The sequence below is a fragment of the Dermochelys coriacea genome, chromosome 1 (genome assembly GCF_009764565.3).
Source record: "Dermochelys coriacea isolate rDerCor1 chromosome 1, rDerCor1.pri.v4, whole genome shotgun sequence".
Lineage (NCBI taxonomy): Eukaryota > Metazoa > Chordata > Testudines > Dermochelyidae > Dermochelys > Dermochelys coriacea.
This window is the reverse complement of record NC_050068.2, coordinates 114,655,168-114,679,166: the sequence shown is the minus strand read 5'-3', so window position 1 is coordinate 114,679,166 and position 23,999 is coordinate 114,655,168. Positions and strand designations below refer to the sequence as shown.

The following is a 23,999-nucleotide window of genomic DNA, read 5'->3' as shown; positions in this document are numbered from 1 at the left end:
GTCTCCTGGCCCAGCGCTTTCCCTCTGTAGGAACTGACCCTTGCATAACAGAAATAGGGAGGCAGGAATGTGGGATGAGACACAATCGTGCCATTTGCAGTGACTGCCTCGTCATTGGAGGAGTTCTTGTTTGTGATATTTGTGGTGCAGCTGCTGCCTAAAGTTATTCCATCCAAAAAGTAAACATGAGGGGAGTAAAAAAAGCACATCTCATTCTTTCCGTCTAGAGCAAGAGGGGAGAAATTAGGAACTTTTTAATGAAAAGGTCTTTAGTGTGTTCAGCTATTAGCAACATCATGCTGCTTGCTGTGTTACTTAGATCAGCTCAGTGTTGAAAATGCCTGTACTAATGGTAACCCAGCTACATTAATGTTCCATTAAGCTAGTATTTGTGGAGTAGAAGTGGTGTTCACAGCACATGGAAATTTTTAGAAAGTTTATCTAGCACCAACAAGGCCAATCATGGTCCCTGATGTTACCAAAGAGCATTTTGCTGCATCTGCACTAGTTAAATACTTCTCAACATGATTTAAAGAGGGGAAGGCAGGAAGTAGCCAGGGGCTCATTGCTGATAGTGATATTGTCAGTAGGTCATTCTCCAAGGTAGACAGACCTTTTCTTTGTATGCCCTTTTAGAGCAGGGCCTGTGGCTTGTTCAGCACTGGACACACCATTGTTGCTGCTTAATCATCATAATAATCCAGTTTCCAAACAGTCTGGGGAACAAGAATCAAACTTGCTGCCTGTTTTCCTCCAATGCATTCCCACTATGGCCTCTGGAGTCTAAGAGTTCAACATTTAGAAACTGCCACTAAGACCCCTTTATTACAAAGAATGCTGACATTCTCTTATAGGTCAACTCTTACACACACAGCATTTAGGGCCTGATTTTCATTTACACTTGGGCTGATATATTCCACTCTGGCAGCATAAAAGGGCCTTAAAGTGAAAATTAGCATCTACATTTTAAACATTAAGATGAAAGCTCTAACAAGTCCAAGTATGACAACTACACAAATACTTGATGCTGCCATGCCCCATCCACAGAAGTTATTGTAAATCTTCCTTGATTAGTCACAGCATAGATACTCCAGCTATGCTCATGACTTACCTCCATAGACCTCGGAGGTAGAGGCCAGCAGAAGCCGTGCTCCAACACGTTTTGCTAATCCTAAACATTGAGAAAAAGTAAAACAGTGAATTTTAGTAAATACAAAAAGACTTTCAGTTAAGTTCATTGCTTTATTTAGACCCGACTTTGTCTAAGACACACAACAATTCAGGGCTTCCCTAATCAGTTTCTTTCAGATCTAGCCTCTCTTCTTCCAAGTCTCCAGTACCCAACTTCAAGCTGGAAGGAACACGACTGAGCTTTTCTGCAGCTACTCACATCGCACACCTGGCTAATTGTCAAATCTTACGTAAACTTATTTAATGGATTGAAAGTTACACTGAACTAAAGTGCAGGACTTTTTTCCATAGATCACAAGGTCAGAAGGGACAATTGCGATCATCTAGTCTGATCTCCTGCATAACACAAGGCCATTAATTAATTAATTCCTGTTTGAACTAAAGAATATCTTTTAGGACAACAACCAGTCTTGATTTAAAAACTGTCAGTGATAGAGAATCCACCACAGCCCTCGGTACGTTGTTCTAATGGGTAATCACTCTCCTATTAAAAATTTGCTATATTAAGTCTGGGATTGGGGCCAAAAAAATACTGCTAAACTGAAGGAATAGTTACTGTTTTACGGTCTGATATCCTGTGAACCACAAGGGCTAGAAACATCAATAGGAAGCTGGGTGGGAGCTAAATGGAGCTATGTGGTTTAGGAGAAAAGTGTGTTATATTCCCCATGCAAGTTCATTAGACCTTTGTAGCTCCTCTTGAAACTTAACGCAGTGGGCCTGATTATGCCCAGTATAAGGGAGGAGGGAGGCTTGAGGCTTTGCACTGCTCTGCTGGCATACTGACTCTCAAGATGGCAGAGCTAGTGATAGAAATTTCTCCCCTAGCTAGGGGTACAATTTGATGGCACAGAACTGTGATAATAGCTTTTAAGTCTTCCCTGAACTGTGGCCAGTGCAGCATTTCCTGGTTGGGGAAAAGAAGTGGGGCCAGAGGATCCCCATGTCTCAGCAAACACCCACTACTTCAAAAAATCCCAGGGGCCGCTGGCAACCAGTGCAAGCTAAAGCAGTGACAACTGGATCGAGACTAGAACGTAAAGGGATAATAAAAGAGGCTTGAAGCCACTTTGCTGCTTCCATACCCCGACTCTTAACTGCACTAAATACAAAGTAATATAGCTGAGAATTTGTCCTTGACACTGTATAGGACCTCAGCAGCAGCATAGGACTCTCAGTATTGGCTGGGGGAGAGACCGCCACAATGGGAGATACCAATACTATGGAGCTCTTGCAATTCTACACACAAACGCTCATTATACTGAAATGGAGTCAGCTGTCACTCTGAACACAGGGATGCTCCACAGTCACTGAGACACAACAGCAGCTTTTCCCCCCAAGTTGCACTCTGGTTGTGTGCCTGATTTGCATAATTGTTTCATAGATATTACTCAATAACTGGGACATGAATATGGAAATCCTTGTACTCTGGTTGGCTCCTATGCTCAAGATGGCTCCTATGCTGTTTGTAACTGGCCTCAGCTGAAATACTGAAATGTTCAGATGAAAAGGTAAACGTCCTAGAAAAAAAATGGGGCTTTCAAGGAAAATGAATTTTTTTCTTCGAGTTTTGACTCATTCCCCCTGCCTCCCATCCCTCGGCGAACTCTTCCTTCTCTTGTGCCAGACAAGCAAGGCTCTTTCTTGGTCCTAGAATAGCTGTCAGTATTTTTGTTTACATTAGGAAAATATCAGCTCTTCCTTTCCAGTTCTGTTTTTAATCCAACATGAACAAAGATATATAGGAGTTATTCTAGACAAAGAATGAAGGGGGGAAAGCATACCTTTTTTTAACCGTAAAACCACTTTCTTTCAATACTAACGAGAGTTCTGTTTGCAGATTTAACACTTATTAAATACTGAATTAAAAATGTTAGCGTAACAACAATTTGAACCTTCTTGCTAGCTTGCTAGTAAACAAACTGGGTTAATGAATTCAGTCTTACATGGCACAATAGACACAATGACCTCAGTGCAGATGGCTGTGCTCCAGATTCAGCCAGGTACTTAAACATGTGGTGTCACTATAAAAATGCAAATAGTCCCTCTGATTTTTCATAAACCACTTTAATGGAACTATTCATGTGCCTATCATTAAGCCTCTGCTTAAGTACCTTGGTGGAACTGGGCCTTAAAGTTTAAGTGGAACACAATTGTGAGCCCAACAGTTGTTAGCAGTTCTGTGTATTTCAAGCAAAATGTATGAAGTTAGGGGGGGGAAAAAAAGTTTTCAACTCACCCAACATGTTTAATGTCCCAATAGTGTTGGTCTTTAATGTCTTGATAGGATTATACATGTAATTTGGAGGGGAAGCAGGAGACGCTAGATGATAGATCTGGTCCACTGTGAGATAATGGAGAAAAAAAAATCCCAATATAATAAACTAAATGAAAAAGCAGCAAGGCTGCAGGAAGCTACCACTGCAACAAATGCCTTATGATCAAACTCTTCACCTTCCGTATCTGTCTCCTAACTTCAAACTCTAGTTCTAATACATTGTTCTCTCCAGAGACCATAAATGCAAATCCATAGTAAAAACACAGCAGAATAAAGTTAGAATTAAATAGATTAAGATTTTGAATCATAGCAACACTGTTAGCACTTATAAACACAGATATATAGATGCTCCCAGTGTGTTTGCAGAATGCACAGCCTACAAGTAAAACATTTTACTTCTGCCAGCACACTACAGCCAATGCACAATAGCTGCAGAAGAGCAAGCTATTCTTTATTCTGCCTCTTATGCCATCAAGTTTTCAAAATAACTTACAGTTTCAGACTGTTTTTGACGATATAACATGCCAAAATAGTAGCTCATCTTTCAGATACTAGGAGCTGCCTTTGGTTTTACTGGTTAGAATAGAAGAAAAAAAACTTGTTTTGACTTGTAAACCGTTTAAATTTCATAGTGGTGCATCAATAGTCATTAACATCATGTTTCTATTCAGATAGCCACACTGTGAGAAAACTGTCAATTTTTGCCTTTGCTTCATTAGGTCAAAATTACATTAATCTTCCTTATTGTACCTAGGAAGTCCACTTCACATGGAACAGTACAATCCTTTATAGCTCCATTTCCAAAACATGTAGTGTTAGTTGTTTCTGGTAAGGTGGGTCAAGAGACTTTCAGAGATTAGATAAACAGACGCAATCATGCATGCTTCTGCTCATCTTAGATTTCCTGTTACTGCCCTGATAGGCTATATGACCAAGGTACTGAATAGTGAAGAGTGAAAGTGATGCAGCTGGATTCCACACAGCCTGTACATATTCATATTTTTTTGGGATGGGTATTGGAATCCTTCTATATCAGAGAAGTCTCAGAAATTTCAGAAATTGTAAGAGACTAGCCAGCTCAGGAGAGGAAGTATAATAGAAGCACAAGTCAAAGGAACTGAAGGAAACCTATAACTATTTGTGCAATACAGCAAAATCTGTCATACATTACCATTCAAGGGACCAACATAGACTGGTTTTTAATAAAGGTAAGTGATTTTCCTACTGAAAAATGGAACAAGGATACTTTGGGTGATCTCTTAAGACAAGATGTTGCCTAGTAAGGTTACAGGTTTCACTGAATGAACCAGGCATTTGAAGACTGGAGCTGATGGAAAAAATGGTTTGTTAGCAATAAAACAAAGAATGTTGAGCCTTAACTAAAGATGCCTGTGAAATCCAATGAGAATGATTCAACAAAATCAGGTTCACAAGCTATTCATAATGTAGCAAAGTAATGAAGGGTACATAGAGAGCAGAAAGATAGTTTTCTCTTGTCTCTCACCACAATATGTCTAGAGCACCCTGTATCCTTTTCTTTTTTAAAAAGAGAGACTGTGTATAACAGAGAATGCCAAAAATTAAATGGGAAGAGTTCAATTTGGATGAAAAAACAGATCTCTTACACGGACACCTAAGAAAACACTTAAAGGTTATTTATGAAGGGATAAAACAAAGGGCGCCATGCCTTTTTTGCTTCTTCATGATGTGTAAAGCAAAGCTTAATTTTTTAAAAACCTGCTTGTTTTAAAACCTTAAAATATCAGAAGGATCCAGTCCGGTCCCTGTTTTGCTGATGATCTAGTGGTGTGATGCTATGATGTAAAGCTCTCAATCTTTACCTGAAGGGAAAGGATGTCTAACTACAGGGCTCTTTTTTAAACTGTTTGTTCAGGTGTTTATACTAGACAGGTGATAGCAAAAAACACCACTTCAAAATAAAATGCACTCTTTGCACAGTGAATAAATCTCACTCCATGCTCATTCAGGTTTAACCTCCATGACATCTGCAACATCACTGACTTAGTTCTCCATTGAATCTTCAAGCAAAAATAGGGAAGACAAACGCTGATTCTCAATAATAAAAAAAGCAGAACACCGCTTTCTGGGCATTCTTCATACGTCATAAGCAACAAAAGATGGCGCACACCCATTTCATTACCCTTTCCCTTCAAAAAAAAAAAAAGGACAAAGATGCAAACGTAGAGCCAGTTCACAACCCCCTTTCAATCCACAGTACTGCTGTGCCTCACAGGCACCTCGCACCGGAAGTCTGACCATAGGCAATGTTTCACAAGAACCAGGGTTCACTCAATGAAATTAATAGACAGCAGTTTTGAAACAAACATAAGAAAGTACTTCTTCACACAACCTACAGTCAACCTGTGGAACACATTGCCAGGGGATGTTGTGAAGGCCAAAAGTAGAACTGTGTTAAAAAAAAAATAGGTACGTTCATGGAAGATCGGTCCATCAATGGCTATTAGCCAAGATGGTCAGGGATGCAATCCTATGCTTTGCATGTCCCTAAACCTCTGATTGCCAAAAGTTGGTGCTGAACAACGAGGGATGAATCAGTCAATAACTGTCTTGTTCTGTTCATTCCCTCGTAAGCATCAGGCACTGGCCACTGTTGGAAGACAGGCTACTAGACTAGGTGGACCATTGGTATGGCAGTTATGTCAAATAACCGACTCAAGACAAACAATTCTAGTATAGAATTAGCCATTTTACTGCCATATGAATGGATAAAAGGTCTCATTTAAATATAGCTACCAGTTTAAAGAGTATAAGTTGCATAGCTAATTTTGTTCTACCACTGCATGACTGATGTCAAACAAGCTTACAAACTAAACGGCCAGAATATAAAATCTGCTAGCTGAGGTTGAGAGAGACAATGTCAAAATGGGGGACAAAATGAGTGAGGCAGTATCTTTTATTAGACCAACTTCTGTTGGTGAGAGACCTGCTTTCGAACTATACAGAGCTCTTCTTAAGACCACAAGCCCTCTAGAAATGGGATACTCTTATTTTTTCCATGACAGCAGCACAAAAGGATGTTATGGTAAGTTGCTCTGTGAGCTACTGTACTATAAATTGTTTATTAATCACAAATACAAAATATTAAGGGAAATGTACACTCTTTTTTCTAACACACAAATCAATGCCAAAAACAACCCTGCAACAAGTTAGTGCATTTCCATGGTGCAGGAAAAAATTCAGAGGGAAAACAGGTATAAGGTTTAAGTTTCACTTACTACTTTAAAACACTTAAAAATGAGGCATAATTATTTTGAGCCAAATTTAACTAAATCACAATGATTTTGCTGATTTTCTATTTTTGTGGAAGACAGGACACAAATTTTAAGAGGATTTGCAAGACCCCTGTTATCAGGGCTTTAGATACATAAACTCCCCTCAATCCTTACAGCCCAGAGGCTGGTTTTGCCATTTCATTCTAAGATTATTTTGTGATATTTTAGTGAATTATCTGCCACAAGGACACATTTTTAAAGGCATTTTTGGCATCCAGATAAATGTTACTACTACTTAATGATATTCTGTTGGATGACTAATGTGCATGTTTCTGAAAAGACCTATATGCAATATGGAATTTCCAATATATAACAGCTAGTACAAGTTTAACATGATAATGGCACACTGATGTTCAGAACAGTGGGCCACTAAGAATGAACACTCCTTCCTTGGCATGAGTGAATGAAGATATATTTGAGCAGATACTTATCCATAACTGTTTATAAATGCTAACAAAAAAAGTAACCATATGCAAGAATAAAAAAAAACCACCTCCTTTCAATTACTCAATCTCATTCCAGACAGAAAACAAGGGAAACAGAAGCACCCACAGAGATGGGTCTGGGGACGGATGGGACATGCTCTTATATGACAAGCTCGACATCACAGGCCAACGACACAATATACCAAGCGAAGCTGGTAATTGTGGTACCATAAGCAGATGCAACATTAAAGTGTGTATGCTCATGTATATGCAATCACGGAAGTATCCAATTAAGAGTGATAAAAGAACAACAGTGAAAGAGCTATCCAAATGAATGGCAGGTGTTTGCCATTGACTCACTCTCAGCAGGTGTGGGAACCTGGCTGGGTACCCTGAACATGAAAGATGGAAGTGGACCACCAACCAGAAGAAACTAGGGACAGATTGGTCATAAGGCAGGAAATCTAGGCAGTCAACTCTGGGAAAAGGGCTTAGGCTAGAGTTTACATGTTTACTATCTATGGTTTCAGAGTAGCAGCCATGTTAGTCTGTATTCGCAAAAAGAAAAGGAGGACTTGTGGCACCTTAGAGTGTAACAAATTTATTTGAGCATAAGCTTTCATGAGCTACAGCTCACTTCATTGATGAAGTGAGCTTATGCTCAAATAAATTTGTTAGTCTCTAAGGTGCCACAAGTACTCCTTTTCTTTTTACTATCTATGGGTTACTTTGGGAAATTAATTTTGGTAATTTAGGGTGATTATTAAACAAACATTATGAAAACTGAAAGGGCAAGTCATTTCAGATGTTCAAGGTTTCTTCACATGCATACAGGAGAAGAATGAAATAAGGATAAATGATCAACAGTTATAAACCTGTCAAGCTGATTTTAAAAATAGCAGCTAAATTAAATGCAAACTTAGACTTCACACAAGTTACACCTGATTAACCAAAATCATTTTTCAAATCAATACAAGCCAGGTATAATCAATTTAAGTAAGTTTTTTTTTAAAATAGCTTTAGTTGAAACAGTGCAACTTGTGTGTTTAGACAACACCTTTGTTTAAGAACAGCCAAAATACTCCCAAAGCCCAACAGGCCACAAAAAGTGTGAAGTTCTATAAAATCTTTGAAAGCAAAAGGAAATAGTAGTTCAAATCCGATTCTTAAAAGGCTACCTTCTCAACCTGGAAGTTGGTCAATTTAAAAAGTAAGTTAGAAGTAGTTTGAGGTAGCTACAGGTGCCTATAAGCCCTTGTCAGGTTAGTATTTTTAATCATTAAATACTTTCATTTGCCTCTCCCCCTGCTGCAGTGTTAAAGACACACAAAGAACAGTGGAACTGATTAAACAGAGCAAACAGTGAAACTGACTACACAAAATGCTGTCAAAGGCAGGATGTGAACAAACAAATCTTTTTCTGTCATTGTGATCTTAAGGGTCATTTGCAACAATAGCAGGTAAAAAGATTCCAGAAGGAAATTTATCAACTTTAAAAAAAAAAATCAATGTCCCTTTAAAACAAGTGCCCAGCATCAGCAATAGCTTTTGTCTTTGATCTTCACAGAAGAACAATAACTAGAGTGAAACTTCAGTTGTGCCAATTTTTAAAAATTAAGTATTGAAAAGCCTAGTATTTTAGATTTTAATTAAAACATGAATAAGTGAGGAACATTAAAACCAAATGTCCATATATTATTTAGTCTTCAGTTACGTCTTTAATGCTGAATGAACGTAATCAACCTCTCTGCTTGGGATGCAGATCAACTAGATGATGTGACTTAGAAAAACCTTCCTTGGATGACGGAAGGTAATTAAATGCTATCCACTTTTCCCGCATTTATCACTATGGTATCCGAGTGCCTTCCAAAAAAAAGGCAGAGTTGGGAGAGTAACAATTTATCTGCAATAATCAATGGCTCGTGTCTTCTGGTCCTGCCTTCAACACATCTCAACACTACAAATACGATAAACATTTTATATAAATTACAGCCAACAAATATTAAGCAAAAAGATTAACATTAGTCAGGAACACAGAAACTCCTTGCATCTTAGGTAGATGGGATTCCCCATAAGGCAGCATCTGTACTGAGAATTTTAGCAGTTCTCCCACTGTTGGGCTAGTACAGACATCGCTCAGACAGGGGAAGCCGCAGGTTAGGCTGGGTGCAGGCGCAGTTTGTACAGTGTGAGGTGGTAAAACTGCAAGCTACAGGTTATTTTTTCATTCAAGTTTAATACTATACTGAAATCAAAACCCTTTAAGTTTCAGCAGAATCACTTATACAGTTGGTAAAGCCCTACCAATACCAACCCATAACATGAAAATTTTTTACTTTTGTGCTTTTTTGTGTATGTGTTTAATAAAATGAGACTGACATCACCGATTAGAGCCACGCACCATCTGAACACAGAGTGCTACATTATTCACACTGGTCTCATCTTGATACCTGGCTTGCAACGATCACTATTCCACTACTAGATTCTCCAGAGCAGAAGATTGCTACCTGCCTGAATCTGACCTGGGCCAAAACTCACAAGGTTCGAGGCTATCCCCATAACATTTTCACAGCAGGATCCTTAGAACTGATCCACAGTGCCTCAGGAGCAAGAACTTCTCAAAACACACAATTTATTGTACCTGTGACCTATAAAGCAAGACGGAATGACAGTTCCTAGAACTGAGAAATTAACAAATATTTGTACTGTAGTAGTACCTAGGAGCCCATCATGCTAGGCAATGTACAAACAGAATAAAGACTGCTTTTGTCCTATTGTACTACCTGCTCCCTTAAAATGACCCTAACGCTATCCTAACTTAAGTTACAAACTATTAAGCAGAATAAAATAATTATTTGGAAGATTGGGGGGAAAACAATGGGATAAAACTGAATAAGGATGCAACTACTGAAGCACTGATAACTCTGCTGTATTTGACAAACTGGCCTGAGAAATTCCAGAGCATTCAACAGATCTTATACCAGCTCAATGGCACGTCAGTTGTTTTTGGTACAGCCTCTTCTAGGAAAATATCTAAGGAAAGGAATAAACATGCACTACTAATTTATTTGGTATTTCTCATTCATGAAGTTAACAGCTCAAACTGCAAAAAGATAAAAATTCTCAGCTACTGAGGACACCAGCTTAAAGAATTAAAATCCTTATTTAAAAGGGTCAGTCAACCTAAGCCTTGATCTTGCAAAGCACTTAAGAACATTATTAACTTTAAGAACATGTTTAAATTCCATTTGAGTCAATATTTTAAAAGTACATTGCAAATAAATGCATTTACCTATGCTACTGCCAATATATATATAGTAAAGTGAAAAAACTGAAAATCCATGTACTTGTTACTCCACCCTATTTATGCTGTTTATTTTTGGCATTTCCCCTAATGTTCTCCACGTTCAGGTTCTTAGTGCTACAATAACCCCATCTACCTAAATTCTTATGCCATCATTCAAGCACTTCTTCTACACTTCAGAGAGGGATACATATTTATTGATTATTTTTAAAAAGTTTGTTTTAATTTTGAGCCAAATTTAAGCTGATAGTGTCTTTTAAATGAAAAAAAACCTACCCTTCATATACGCCTACAGAAAATAGATGTGAAATTAATAATTGACCTGCCATGAGTTATGTTCCCATTCTGAAATCATGAAAAATGGCTAGACTGAAAGACTTGTACAGATTTGTAATTAACTCAGAGCACGCCTTCAAATAACCCTGGGAATACAAATGATTAATTAGTCAGGGTCTAAGGTTTCAAACCAACTTCCATGGGATCTTCTTCATACAGGAACTCTGCCTCCTTTAGCTACTTCACGCTATGTAGTGCAGGCAGACACTTTGATTAGATTTTGAAGAGAGTCTCCTTATCTTTGAGAGTCATTCTGGAATTGCTTTTCATTACACGCTGCAAATAGACCACATTTCACGTCCAGACAAGACACAATAGTCACACTAAAACAGATTACAACTTTAACTATGTCCCCCTGGTATTGTTTTACTGAAAGCACCTACCTGTACAGCGAAATGCTGGAGGCCATTAACAAAATTCCTACTGTGCAACCATGCTCCCATGGTATTATGCGCTTGCTGTAATGACAAAGCATTGACCGAGTACTCTGCACTTGTGATTCTGGTAATGAACACTCTATAATCCACTCATTGTTTGGAAAGCGCTGAAGAGAATTGTAATGGATGCTTTTTGTATGGTCGCCCTTGACTATATACAAAAGGGTCACATTTCACACGTGTTAACGGACTGCTGATTCATGCTGAACTCCCTGATATAGTACTGGGATAATATTTATCTGCCTCACAAGAATTCTGTGGGGTTTAATAAATATTGCAAAGTCCACTGAAATCCTTGGATGCTCAAAGATTTACTAGTATTAAACACCATACCGTACCTAAATATTGCAGAGCACCATTTATTTCAGTTTCTATTGCTTTATGGTAGTTTTCCTCATGGCCATCACGTGCACCAGAAAAAAAAACCAACACAACCCACCTTGCGGGGTTTTATACTTCAAAGTCACTTTTTGTCATCCTTACCCACAGCCATCTTGCTTGAGAGGCTGTACTTGCTGGGCATGGAATACAGAGAGAAAGGAGGGGAAGAAAACATGTGCACATCGCCCTGTTCAGGAGCACATCTGAAGCCTTCCCAGGGTACTATTTAGGGAAGGTGGAAGCATGATGGGGCTGTTCTCACAGCTGCCCTCCATTTCTTCTCCAATCCATTTCTTCCAATGGGGTAGACAAGCCAAATGCAGCAACTACCTGAGAAAACATTTACCTCCCTGTGTGCACACACGTGACAGGAGGAGCAGTCTGAAAGCAGCAGCCCTGAACACTGACAGATGCTAACCAGCTTTTAAGAATCCAAACTAGAGTATGAGGGTCATCTCCTGACCCTACCCTGCAATTTACAAAGTTTGGTTGTGACTCAGCGTCATCATTCCACAGATTAAACCTACTGTTGTAATAATGTTGCATCACATAAGCACAATTTATGTAGGTCAAACTTATTTAAAAAAATAAGTTGAAGTGCCTTCTATAGTTACATTGGAATTGGATATATAATCACTACTACTAAGTCTAGGGTCTTGACAAAGACAGTTCTAGATCTTAATGCAATTATGAAAAAGTCACATGTTATTTTCTCCCCACACAGGTTTATACTGGAATTCCATTCAATCTCTTCCAATACAATTCCGATCTATTAACATGGTTTTGTTTAGATCCCAAGGACACAGGTGCTAACCTACCCTCTCACAAGTAATATATAGGGCCTTTATTAGCCATGCAGAGCAGGCAGGATTGCCATTTTTTCTTCCTAAATACCAGCCGTATTAGGATCTTGCCGGCAGCATTCTGAAGAGAGTAAACATCTACAAAATTTTAAAGCGGTGACTCAATTACCATAAAATCAGGTTTGCCCTCCCAGTTTTGTAAGAGTACTGTGCATTTCCAGACAACGTTCTCTGGACTGTTTCAATAATTTGCAAAATTATTTGTTCTAATTTAATTAAAGAAGTAACTGGCCTTAGTTTCCACTTAGACAGAAAGACAAAGGAAAGCTTTACAATTCTGTAAATCTTCTGTTGGAGTTATAGTCAATGAATTTGAAACTGAAGGCAATTCCTGTGTGAAATGATAACCTTGAGCCAAGAAGTTCACAGAACAGAGAACAAAACTAGTGCTTTTAGGCCATCTGCTAGTATCTCTGCATCAGTCAAGGACAGATGCATCCCGAAAAGTTGGGTGTTGCTTCATACTTATGAGAAAATGCTGGTTACCTCTTGGGAATCAAAGAGCTGGACGTCAACACAGCCTTCCCCTAGAAACTTCTGCAAAGCTAATTCCCACTGAGATTCATTTAAACATACACAGAGGATATATATCTGGGGACGAAATTCAAAATCAAATGCAATCAAGAACATATCCTTCTTTCTAGATAAGGAACTAAGTCTCCTGATTAAATAATCACTATACCACCGAAAAGCTATTGTGTTAAACATTCTAAAAATGGTCTAGTATCTTGGAAGGCAGCAAATAAATGGCTGCTCCCTATGCATGGATCATCCTCCCATACTTCTCTTCACCAAACCTGCACTCAAATTCTTTCTTAAAAACCCAATGCTATGCATAATCATCCTAATTTTTAGGGTTCCACCCAGAGATGAAATGTGCCCAAGACAAAAAACCAGGCGACCTTCATACAGTAACTTCTTTTTCCAGGCTTCACCACACCACCTAGTTTATTACTTACACTTACTGTGGCACATCTGATGTTGATTGTAAACTCTTCATGGCAGGGATTAATTTTAAATGTATCCTCTAAACACATCCTAGGTGTATCATAAATAATATCAAAGCAAAATAGTGGAATCTTTTCTTAAAAAAAAAAAGAACTTTACTTTGCCTGTTTGAATTGATAGGATTGGAACACAGAAGAGATCTGGTAAACTGCTCACTGAATACCACACTAAAATGCATGAAACTGCTGGCTGATGTTGTAATTATTCACAGCATAGGAGAGTTAGTAGAAACTTTTCAAAAAGAAAAGGAGTACTTGTGGCACCTTAGAGACTAACACATTTATTTGAGCTGCTCAAATAAATGTGTTAGTCTCTAAAGTGCCACAAGTACTCCTTTTCTTTTTGTGAATATAAACTAACAGGGCTGCTACTTAGAAACTTTTCAGTATTCTCATTCATTAGTGCTTAGTAATTTGTCCACAGTATTAGCAAGATTGCTAAGCCTCTGTAAATATACCAAGTATAATCAGGTAAAATGAAGGTAATACTGGGGGAAGAGATAAGGAAAGCTGACAAGAGTGAACTGGCTGAGGTATCAGCTACTAGTACCTGCAGTAAACACATCCATTTAATCAGATCCTAGTCCCATTAGCCTTCAGTGGAAGCACAGGCTGAAGTAAAACAAGTAACTGAACCAATGCATTGTCAGAACAGAGAACAAGTGCGCATCTACAAAACTATTTTAGCATAACATGCTTTGATATAGTCAGAAGCCCATCACAAGACTTCTGCGGAGATGGATTTACAAGAAATTTTTCTTCAAAGTTCCAGCCATTAGAAATACAGCAAAAGTAGAGCAAACAAGGCTTCCACTACCATTCTTCTTTTAAATATATAACTATTATATAGCTGCGCAGTTTCAAATTATAAAAGGAATGAAAAAAATGCCACTGTGACTAAAATAAAGTTCTCATCACATGCTGCTTTATTCTAAAGGAAATCTGTAACACCACATACATCTTGTGCAATGTCCTGTAATTAACTAAAACATCAGTTTGTTTACAATACAGAACAATGTTCTGCAGCTTATGGTAATTTAGGTGTAGGATTGCTTACACTTTATATAACAAGAGTGGGTTTTTTTGGATAGGTGGGGGATTCAGTGACATCGTGTCCCTACCTCACAGGGGGCGTGCAACAAAATGATTAGGAAGTGTGCATATACCAGAACCAGGGCTCTCCATAACATGACCTCATCAACAAACAAAATATAACTGACAGGTTTCAGAGTAGCAGCCGTGTTAGTCTGTATTTGCAAAAAGAAAAGGAGTACTTGTGGCACCTTAGAGACTAACAAATTTATTAGAGCATAAGCTTTCGTGAGCTACAGCTCACTTCATCCGATGAAGTGAGCTGTAGCTCACGAAAGCTTATGCTCTAATAAATTTGTTAGTCTCTAAGGTGCCACAAGTACTCCTTTTCTTTTTGCAAATATAACTGGATTCAGAAAAGAAATAGGTAAGTTCATAGAGGGTATATCTGTCAATGGCTATGAGCCAAGATGGTCAGGGATGCAACCCCATGCTCTGGGTGAACCTAAACTTGTGACCGTCAGAGCTGAGACTGGATTACAAGGTCACTTAATAATTGCTCTGTTTTGTTCATTCCCTCTGAAGCATCTGGCACTAGCCACTGTTGGAAGACAGGCTACTAGGCTAGGTGGACCCTTCGTCTGACCCAGTATGGGTCATTCTCATGTTATGTAATAATAAATGTTTTTGGAATACACCTCCCATCTAGTCAGGAAGAGAGAGGGCATTCACAACGTGACAACTTCTTTGAACCTCTCTGCGACCCCTTAGAGGTCATAACAACTAGGTTGACAGAGCAGGGTGGACCACACCAGCATAGATCAAGCCACAAAACTGCATATAAATCCAATTTCTAAATGCATTTCTGCTGGGAAAGTGTGATTAAGTGCAGAAATCAAAGCATATCAATGTTTAAGCAGGCTACTCACCTTCAATGTACAGGGGTTCAACGACATCATGATTAATCAGTTCAAAGTTCTCGTGACCAATCCAGTGTTCCACATTTCTTTTCCTGCCCGTAAAGAAGTTGTCCACAACTGTAACCTCATGGCCATCCATCATTAGTTTGTCAGTAAGATGAGAACCCACAAACCCTGCTCCTCCAGTTATCTGCATTAGGACAGTGGGTATGAATTTTTTTTTTCTTTTTACAGAAACACCAGACAAAGTCCACAAACATGAAGACAGAAGAACATTCAGCAGCTTTCAAAACTCTGCTTACCACTGGGGGAACAACTCCATTTCCTTTTTTTTTTTTTTTTTTTTTTTTTTAAATTTCAGGCCCAATACTAGGTAACACAACATTTCAAGAGAAATACTTCACTTGGTTTGAAAATGTTGAACAAAGACCATTGTGGAGAATATTAAAGGATTCATTTTTTTTCTTTCCTGTCTGACACCCTTATTCCCCTTTTAAATTGGGCTTGTGCCCTTCATGCACTAGAAAAAACACACAACATTCCTGATATGACTAAAATTAAGCCAGGTCTTCTCCTGGTTTTGATGGAGGATGTTGTGGGGAGGGGTGGACTTAAAGATATATTCTAGAGTGCTCTCATCTTATTCAAAGGAGTTGAATCTCTTTTCTTCCATATGGCTGTTAAGTGTGAACGTGTGAAAAAAAAACTTGCTCCAAAATGTCTTCTCTCTTTCCCACTGTATTGCTCAGTTTTCAGCTTATATTTCAATCTAGCTAGTAACTCTATGGACGACTGAAGAACAGGATAGACAAGCTCTGAAACTCTATTGTAAAGAAACAAGAAAAAACCTTTGGAAGTTAACTTCCCCCCCTTTTTCAAAAAGTGCTTAAAACTACAAAAAGCCCATTTTTAGCTTTTGCAGCTCACCCTTAAAGAGCAGTGAATCACTGAACACAGTAATTGTATGACTGCTTCAACAAAGAGGTTCAAGTCCCATGTTGCGCGACGTGTTCGAAGGGACATGTCTATGGAAGCAGTTATTTTCTCTAGGCTTCACAAGCAGTTTAATGAATGTATAAGGAAACAGAAGTTGGCCACTGCCAAAGACAGTTAACCAAAATAAATTGACCTGATCCAGTATGACATCTCATATGAAATGTACTATTATGTGACTTTATGATCAAGATCAGGTTTAACAAGGTGATCTAACTATACAGTTACTGTATCATCAGTGCACTTCAATGATTACCAGTGCCCTGCAAACTACACAGTAAAAGGATTTCCTGTAATTGTCAAGAAATGAATCCAACTTCTGGATAATGTGACAATTTGATAAAATGTTATCAGAAGGATAATTCAGATTACTGAAATCCTTTTACTTCTGCTAATAAAAGCCAAAATATTCATTCTCCCCCAAACACTGAATAAAAAAAAGACTGTCATACAAATTTAAAAAAAAAAAAAAAGACAGGGAAAATAATTTTCTATTTGCCTGTGTTATTTGCCTGACAGGTGACCTACAAAGGGAAAATGGTTTCTCCCATTTTCTTCCATAAAAGGCCGGAAAATTCCCCTCCCATTCTCCCACACTTGTTTTACTTCACATTAGAAATTCAGAATTACTGATATGATGGCACAGTAAATAACAACAACAACAGTGAAATCTGAACAACTGAGGAGGAACTTTTAGTTAGATTATTTAAATTTCTTTTTTCTTCTGTTGCTGGCAACTACCGGGGGCCTGGTGCCCAGTGCAGGTAATCATTCAATAAGGGAGCCAGTTCCCAGATAAACTGGAACTGAAAGCAGATTCAGAAAAGGTATCTGTACAAGAAAGTGAGGAATGGGGTTAGGGCTTCTCATGTCTAGTACAGGAAGGAGAGGGCGGTGGGGGTCCCAGCAATGGTACTGGGACTGACAGCAACCTTCCACCAGGTAGAATGAACAAAAAAAGGAGGATGAAGTCTAGTTAAACCACATACCAGGAGTCTTGCCTTTCTGCACTGTGTGAGACAAAAATCTGTTTCTGTGGAAGAAGCCACAACTCATCTCCTTTGACTAAGGTGCAAGAAATCCCTTCTATGCAACAATCCAGAGAAGACTTGACTCAAAATTGCTGATATTTCTTAGGTACAGTGAGAAAACAAAATTTTGAAAAAACAGGCAAGTGTTTAGGCTCTTTTAACATCATAAGCAAGCAAAATAGGGCACAACCCCCCCCCCCTTTTTTTTTTTAAACTTTGCAGTCATCTTGAAATGTTACCAAGGGATGTTGTTATAAATCTAGATTATCTTGATTAATTTATGGCTTCTGTAAAGATTAGATGAAAATTATTTGGAAAAGGAGCTGAATATTTTCCCAGAAAAGTAAACAGTTGTTGAATTAATTTAACATAATTTTAATTCACTTCAGGCTACATCAAAAGGAAGAAAAGGATGATTTTAGCACCCAAATTGTCTATATATAATCTTCCAGCAATCACAGTGCTTGAAAAAACCTAGTGCTTGAGGAGGATACACTAGCACCATCTGAGTAGAATAAATTTACTTTAATAGCATTATAAAATGGTTTATGACTTCAACATTTACTAAAATGCATTAAAAACAACATATAATTCATCTCTATCTGGAACATTTAGAAGTTTGTGTATTTGCCATGCAGGTTCATTTCATAGATTCATAGATACTAAGGTCAGAAGGGACCATGCTGATCATCTAGTCCGACCTCCTGCACAGCGCAGGCCACAGAATCTCACCCACCCACTCCTATGAAAAACCTCACCCATGTCTGAGCTATTGAAGTTCTTAAATCATGGTTTAAAGACTTCAAGGAGCAGAGAAGCCTCCCTCAAGTCAACCATGCCTCATGCTACAGAGGAAGGCGAAAAACCTCCAGGGCCTCTCCAATCTGCCCTGGAGGAAAATTCCTTCCCGACCCCAAATATGGGAATCAGCTAAACCCTGAGCATATGGGCAAGATTCACCAGCCAGATACTACAGAAAATTCTTTTCTGGGTAACTCAGATCCCATCCATCTAATATCCCATCTCAGGGGATTTGGCCTATTTACCCTGAATATTTAAAGATCAATTACTTAGCAAAATCCAATTATCCCATCATACCATCTCCTCCATAAACTTATCAAGTAGAATCTTAAAACCAGATAAATCTTTTGCCCCCACTGCTTCCCTTGGAAGGCTATTCCAAAACTTCACTCCTCTGATGGTTAAAAACCTTCATCTGATTTCAAGTCTAAAACTTCCTGGTGGCCAGTTTATACCCATTTGTTCTTGTGTCCACATTGGTGCTGAGCTTAAATAATTCCTCTCCCTCTCCTGTATTTATCCCTCTGATATATTTCCTTCTCGTTGCAATCATATCTGGTGCTTTCAGTCAGATTCAGGACATCTAATATCCCATGTTGAGATGACATTATATTTTCATTTTATAATTTCATAGGTACATCACATAAAATTTAGAGAGCACATGGTACTGATCCTAAACTGACATCAACCATATTAAGAAATTTTCCAAGAAAGAAAGCAGCCTGCTACCTACCCATCTTCTCAGGAAAAGCATGGGTAAACAGACAGGCCCAGCAGCAAGGCATAGAGTTTAACAGACTTGGGCTCTACTGGACTGGTGCGGTAGTGGAAATGAACTCAGTGAGGAACCCGCCACTGAGAATAAATCGAGTCTTAAATGAACACATCTAGGAGCTGTCAGCTTGAGTATGCTCAACTGATGGGCAAGAGTATGAGCAGAAAGGCAGTCTCTAAGGCACCCAGGATCCAAACCATAAAGAACTTCTTAGGTTTAACACACCTTCAATTGCCTCTGGAGTCAAACTGGGAACATGAGCAGACTCCAGAGTACAGTGGGCACATACAGTCACTGTGAACACCTCACCTCCTTGCTTTTCTTTCTGCACTTGCTCCCCAATGAATTCAATGCCTAGTTTAAGATTTGGGCTCGAATACCCAAAGCAATCCCTATATTGACCTCAGCTGCCTGAAAAAGCACTTCTTCCTCTGGGACCATGTCCCTTCTTGACAGCTATATTCTACCAACACAATGAAACTGTCAGACAACGGAGAGCCTGGTGAGCACAGAAGACCCGACTTTCACAGGAGCTGGACTTACATTATGGAATTCACTGCCACATTATGGAATTCACTCCCACAAATGCTCAAAACTGACTGCAGAGCTCAGGTTTTTCACTTGGCTTTCCCTTTCAGTGATTTCTTCTGCCATGCACAATCAAGCTATTCAGCTATTTCTCCTACAGGCGAGAGAGAAAGGCACTATTCTGCCTACTTTAATTCAGAATTGAACCGAACATCCAACCAATTTTCTTAGTTATTCCATTATCCAATTCTGAAAGACTGCATCTAAAAAGCCCATGCACAACAATTTGAACTGCCTTGACATAGCAGCACACACAAAAACTACATAAAAATTAAGGTTGCAAAATCCCACAAATTGGGAAATGCCTGTGCAGTCTCATGTCAGTCCCACTGTGCAAATGGATTATGAGACAATCTAATTTTTTCAAAGGACCCCATCTCATTCAGTGCACAGAATGCATTGTACTCACTTAATGATCAGCTATTCAATATATTATTTCTCCTCAATGTGTGGCTCCATGTCTTATTTACTGTAGACTCTTCAAACTCTGCACTGAAGACAGGCTTTTCTAAGGTACTCATCACCATAGTATCCGAAGGCTGCGCAAACATTCTTGATCACCAATTTTCACTTCAAAGAAGTGAATTAATTTTCACAGCACCTCTGTGAGATAAGACACTGGTATTATCCCCATTTTGCAGATGGGAAATCAAGGCACAGAGATTAAGGTCAAAAGTATTCATTAATTGTGTGTGTCCAGTCTGTGCACTAAATGAGGAAGAGGCCCTGAGGGAAAAATAGTATGTGGTCATGTAATTAAGGCCAGCATCACAATTACATATGCTGCCAGGGGCAAAACCGTTTGTACCTTAATTCTGGCATTTTCTAATTTTTGAGTGCTTGACTTCGCAACCTTAATGTTCTTTTAAGGTAGATCTCCTTGTGTGGTTTCCTAAGTTTTTCAAAAAGCAAAATGGAAAAACAAATTCCATCCTATGGTATCATATAGAGAACCTTCATCAACAGGGTTGAAACCTGGAGATCCACGGCACAGCTCTCTGCCACTTGAGCTAATGGAGTACCTGATATAGTTGTAGGCGGTTATCCTCTATGTGAACCAGAACCATCAGGGGATGAGACACTTTGCCAGTGGGTTCCACAGATACTTGCTGACAGCAGAGGAATGGTGACACTCAGGACCTCGTGTGCCATTCCAGGCTCTAGAGGGGATTGTGGTCTAGTGGGCAGATTCTTCTCTGCCCATTCTCTCCCAACAATGACCCTTCTGCCCAATCCCCTCCAACCTCTGTCTGTCCTATTCTCCTCCCCCTACCCCTACAAGATCCTTGCCCCAGTCCTATTCTCTTCACCTAGAGTCTCCCAATCTCCACTCCTCAGGCTTCCCATTCCAGTCTCCTTGCCCTAACTCTCCAGATTCCAAGTTCTATTCTATTAAGAGGCAGCAGATTTAAAACAAACAAAATTGGGTATTTCTTCACCCAATGCACAGCCAACATGTGGAACTCTTTGCCAGAGGATGTTGTGAAGGCCAAGCCTATAACAGAAGAAAAAACTAGATAAATTCATGGAGGATAGGGTCCACCAATGGCTATTATCCAGGATGGGCAGGGATGGTGTCCCTAGTCTGTTTGCCAGAAGCTGGGAAGGGCGACAGGGGATGGCTCACTAGATGGTTGCCCTGTTCTGTTCATTCCCTCTGGGACACCTGGCATTGGCCACTGTTGGAAGATGGCTAGATGGACTTTCATCTCACTCAGTATGGCTGTTTTTATGTTCTGTCCCTCACAGCCTCCTTGTCCAGTCTCCTTACCCAGCCAGTCCCAGTTTCCTCCCCTTCCCATCTTCTCAACTGATCATTCTCTTCCCTTCCATGCCTTCTAGTCACCTCCGCATCCATACTCCCAGACCCAATCTGCTTTCTTGGGCTCCTCATCAAATCTCAGTGTCCCCACCGCCTTGCCCCAATTTCTTCGTTCAACCAGTCCCAGTTCTCTCCCTCAACCACTGCACCCTGACTCCTTGTCGGATCGGTCTCTCTTCCCTCCTCACTTTCTTTCTCCAGCCCCCACTGGTTCTCAACCCCAGTCTCTTTGCCCATCCAGCACCACCTGTCCCTCCAGGCTCCTTCTCCTGAACTACTCCATCCTCCCGCACCTCGGCAGGTCTGGATTTTGCCCCCACTGCATTCACATCAGACACTTTCTCCTCTATGCTGCCTGTGCCCAGCTGTATTTGGGTATACTGGCTGTATTTGTTTTTATATCTAATTCTTTAAAACTTCCTATAAAAAACTGAAATGAAGCAGCTATAGAATTTCCTGCGTTATGCACAAGAATCCAAGGATCTTGATGCAAAGCTGAAATCTAGTTTCATGCAGAATACGCAGGGCTTGCAATATAATACTGACAACTATTGGAAGAGATGTTTGCAATAAGGCTGCAGTATCAGCAATGCACTCTTGTTAGCAGATTTGTACAAAGATCTAAAGACAAATACTGCAGGCCTTGGCCATTCTGTCCAAAATCAAGTCAGTCTCTATAGGCCTGATCCAAAGCTGATTAAAGTCAACTGTAGCCATTCCATTTACTGTCACTGAGCTTTAGAGCAGGCCTTGATAATACAGCCCTCAAACCTTTCTACACTTAACTACAGATAGACAACTGTCAAAAGGTGTTGGTTTCAGATCACTGACCTTTTTCTTTGCACAGGCTTTTCTTAACTATTGTTCACTTCTTTATTAAACTTTGCATATACTGAAAAGAGAATAGAGAAGAATTTCTGTTCATATGTAAGCTATTACCCATGCTCTGGGAACTTCATTTTTAATAGCGAAAACAATTTTTGTTTTCATTCCACTGAATTTTCTAAATGGCAAGGAGTTGAGATCAAAGTGAACATTAGACAAGTTAAGCATAAGAGCACTAAACAGAGATCTGGACTACTCTCCGCTCCCTACCAGGGCGGCAAAAACTTGGACCACGTATTTGCACAGACGATACAGAATCTGTTTGTTCTATACCTTCTTAGAATCCACAGGCAAGTTCATCTCTGCTCCACAGCAAGGGCCAGCAAAGGGAACTGAAGAATCTAAGGACAGAGCTCCCCTCCACCTTGTCTCAATGGCATCTATGGGCCATTACAGCAGCACAGATACCCTTGAGCATCAGAATGCCCTGTCACAACATGCCCTCTTCTTCCTGTGATGCACCCCGGAATGTCTTCTTTGCTCTCTAGGATTTCCTAGCACACACAGGTTCCCTGGGCCTGGCGTATTCCTCTATCTTTAATGTTTGTCTGTCTCACGTCTGCTCTATGACGGTGCAAAAGGGACCACAGGGCATCAAGGAATCTGGCCCCATGTTAGGCTCTCTCTCCAAGCCTTGGTCGAACAGGTTTTTCCAACACTTTGCACTTTCTAAACCATTGCTCCTCTTCAGAAGAATCCCAATGTCAGAAAATTTCCAGCAGCTGAGAACATGGACAAGGACCCTTATGAAAAACACACCTTAGAGCTGAGCCAATGTAGTTCCAAGTCAGCAGAAACCCAATTAATGAGTCACACCGCGAATCCAGAGCCCAAGGCTGTTCTCCACATGCTGTGACTGAGCACCTCACCACCACAGGGTGAAAGGAATTAGAGTAGTTGCTCCTGAACCTATGTAGGAGGTATCAAGCTGCACAACAAAATTATAAAAATCTTCTTTTAATTAATCCTGTGACCCTAATTAAGTTTTACACAATTCTAAACCATGCCTCTTATTTCCAGAACATGAGCCCTGATGAAATACTGACTTACCAAAATTCTTTTACGGTCCTTTTCTGATAGAAATTTCACTGGTGGATACTTCTGGGTGAAACTACAGAACATTTCAAAAGGAAGAAGAAAAACTAAATTAAGATTTGTTTAGGTAACTGATGACAACTTTTCCTTCGTGTATCTACTTCGTGAAATCTGTCACAAAAATTAACATTTCATCTCATAGGAGAGAACATCAGGTACTGAAAATTCTCAAAAAGTGTGTTTACTTAGATTTTTAACTTTGTGGCAAAGTTGCTTTCAAATTGCTATCACTTTCCTAAAGAAAAAAAACTGAGTCGCCACAAGAAACTGTTCTGCATTTAGCAAAAATAAGGTAAATCGGGTTGCAAATTAAAAAAAAAAAAAAAAAAAATCTATGGCCCCTTATTTTCTACTTTATGGTGCACAGATTCTTGTTTAAAAAGCGTTTCTTTTCTTGCTTGATTTTGCACTAAAAACTTCAGGGTTTGTGTCTATGGATATCTGGAGAACTGGTGCTGATGACATCACAGAAACCAGAATAACTGCTGCGTGAGAAGTATTTTCAGATGGTTGGTTTTGAA

General features: G+C 39.4%; 1 protein-coding gene across 4 annotated transcripts in view; it reads right to left on the bottom strand.

Annotated features, from left to right (window-relative positions):
- The window catches only part of UXS1 (UDP-glucuronate decarboxylase 1), a 90,186-nt gene that overhangs the window by 34,017 nt on the left and 32,170 nt on the right, over nucleotides 1–23,999 (bottom strand). For 2 of the 4 annotated variants that reach the window (XM_038418768.2, XM_043511107.1), the window contains 4 exons: nucleotides 23,434–23,494; nucleotides 15,498–15,678; nucleotides 3,431–3,535; nucleotides 1,112–1,171 (listed from right to left, as the gene is read on the bottom strand). In XM_038418768.2, the coding sequence (XP_038274696.1) occupies nucleotides 1,112–1,171; nucleotides 3,431–3,535; nucleotides 15,498–15,678; nucleotides 23,434–23,494 (407 nt within the window). Of the gene's footprint in view, nucleotides 1–1,111; nucleotides 1,172–3,430; nucleotides 3,536–15,497; nucleotides 15,679–23,433; nucleotides 23,495–23,999 lie in introns of those variants that run through there. The other 2 variants (XM_038418790.2, XM_043511055.1) reach the window with 2 other exon arrangements.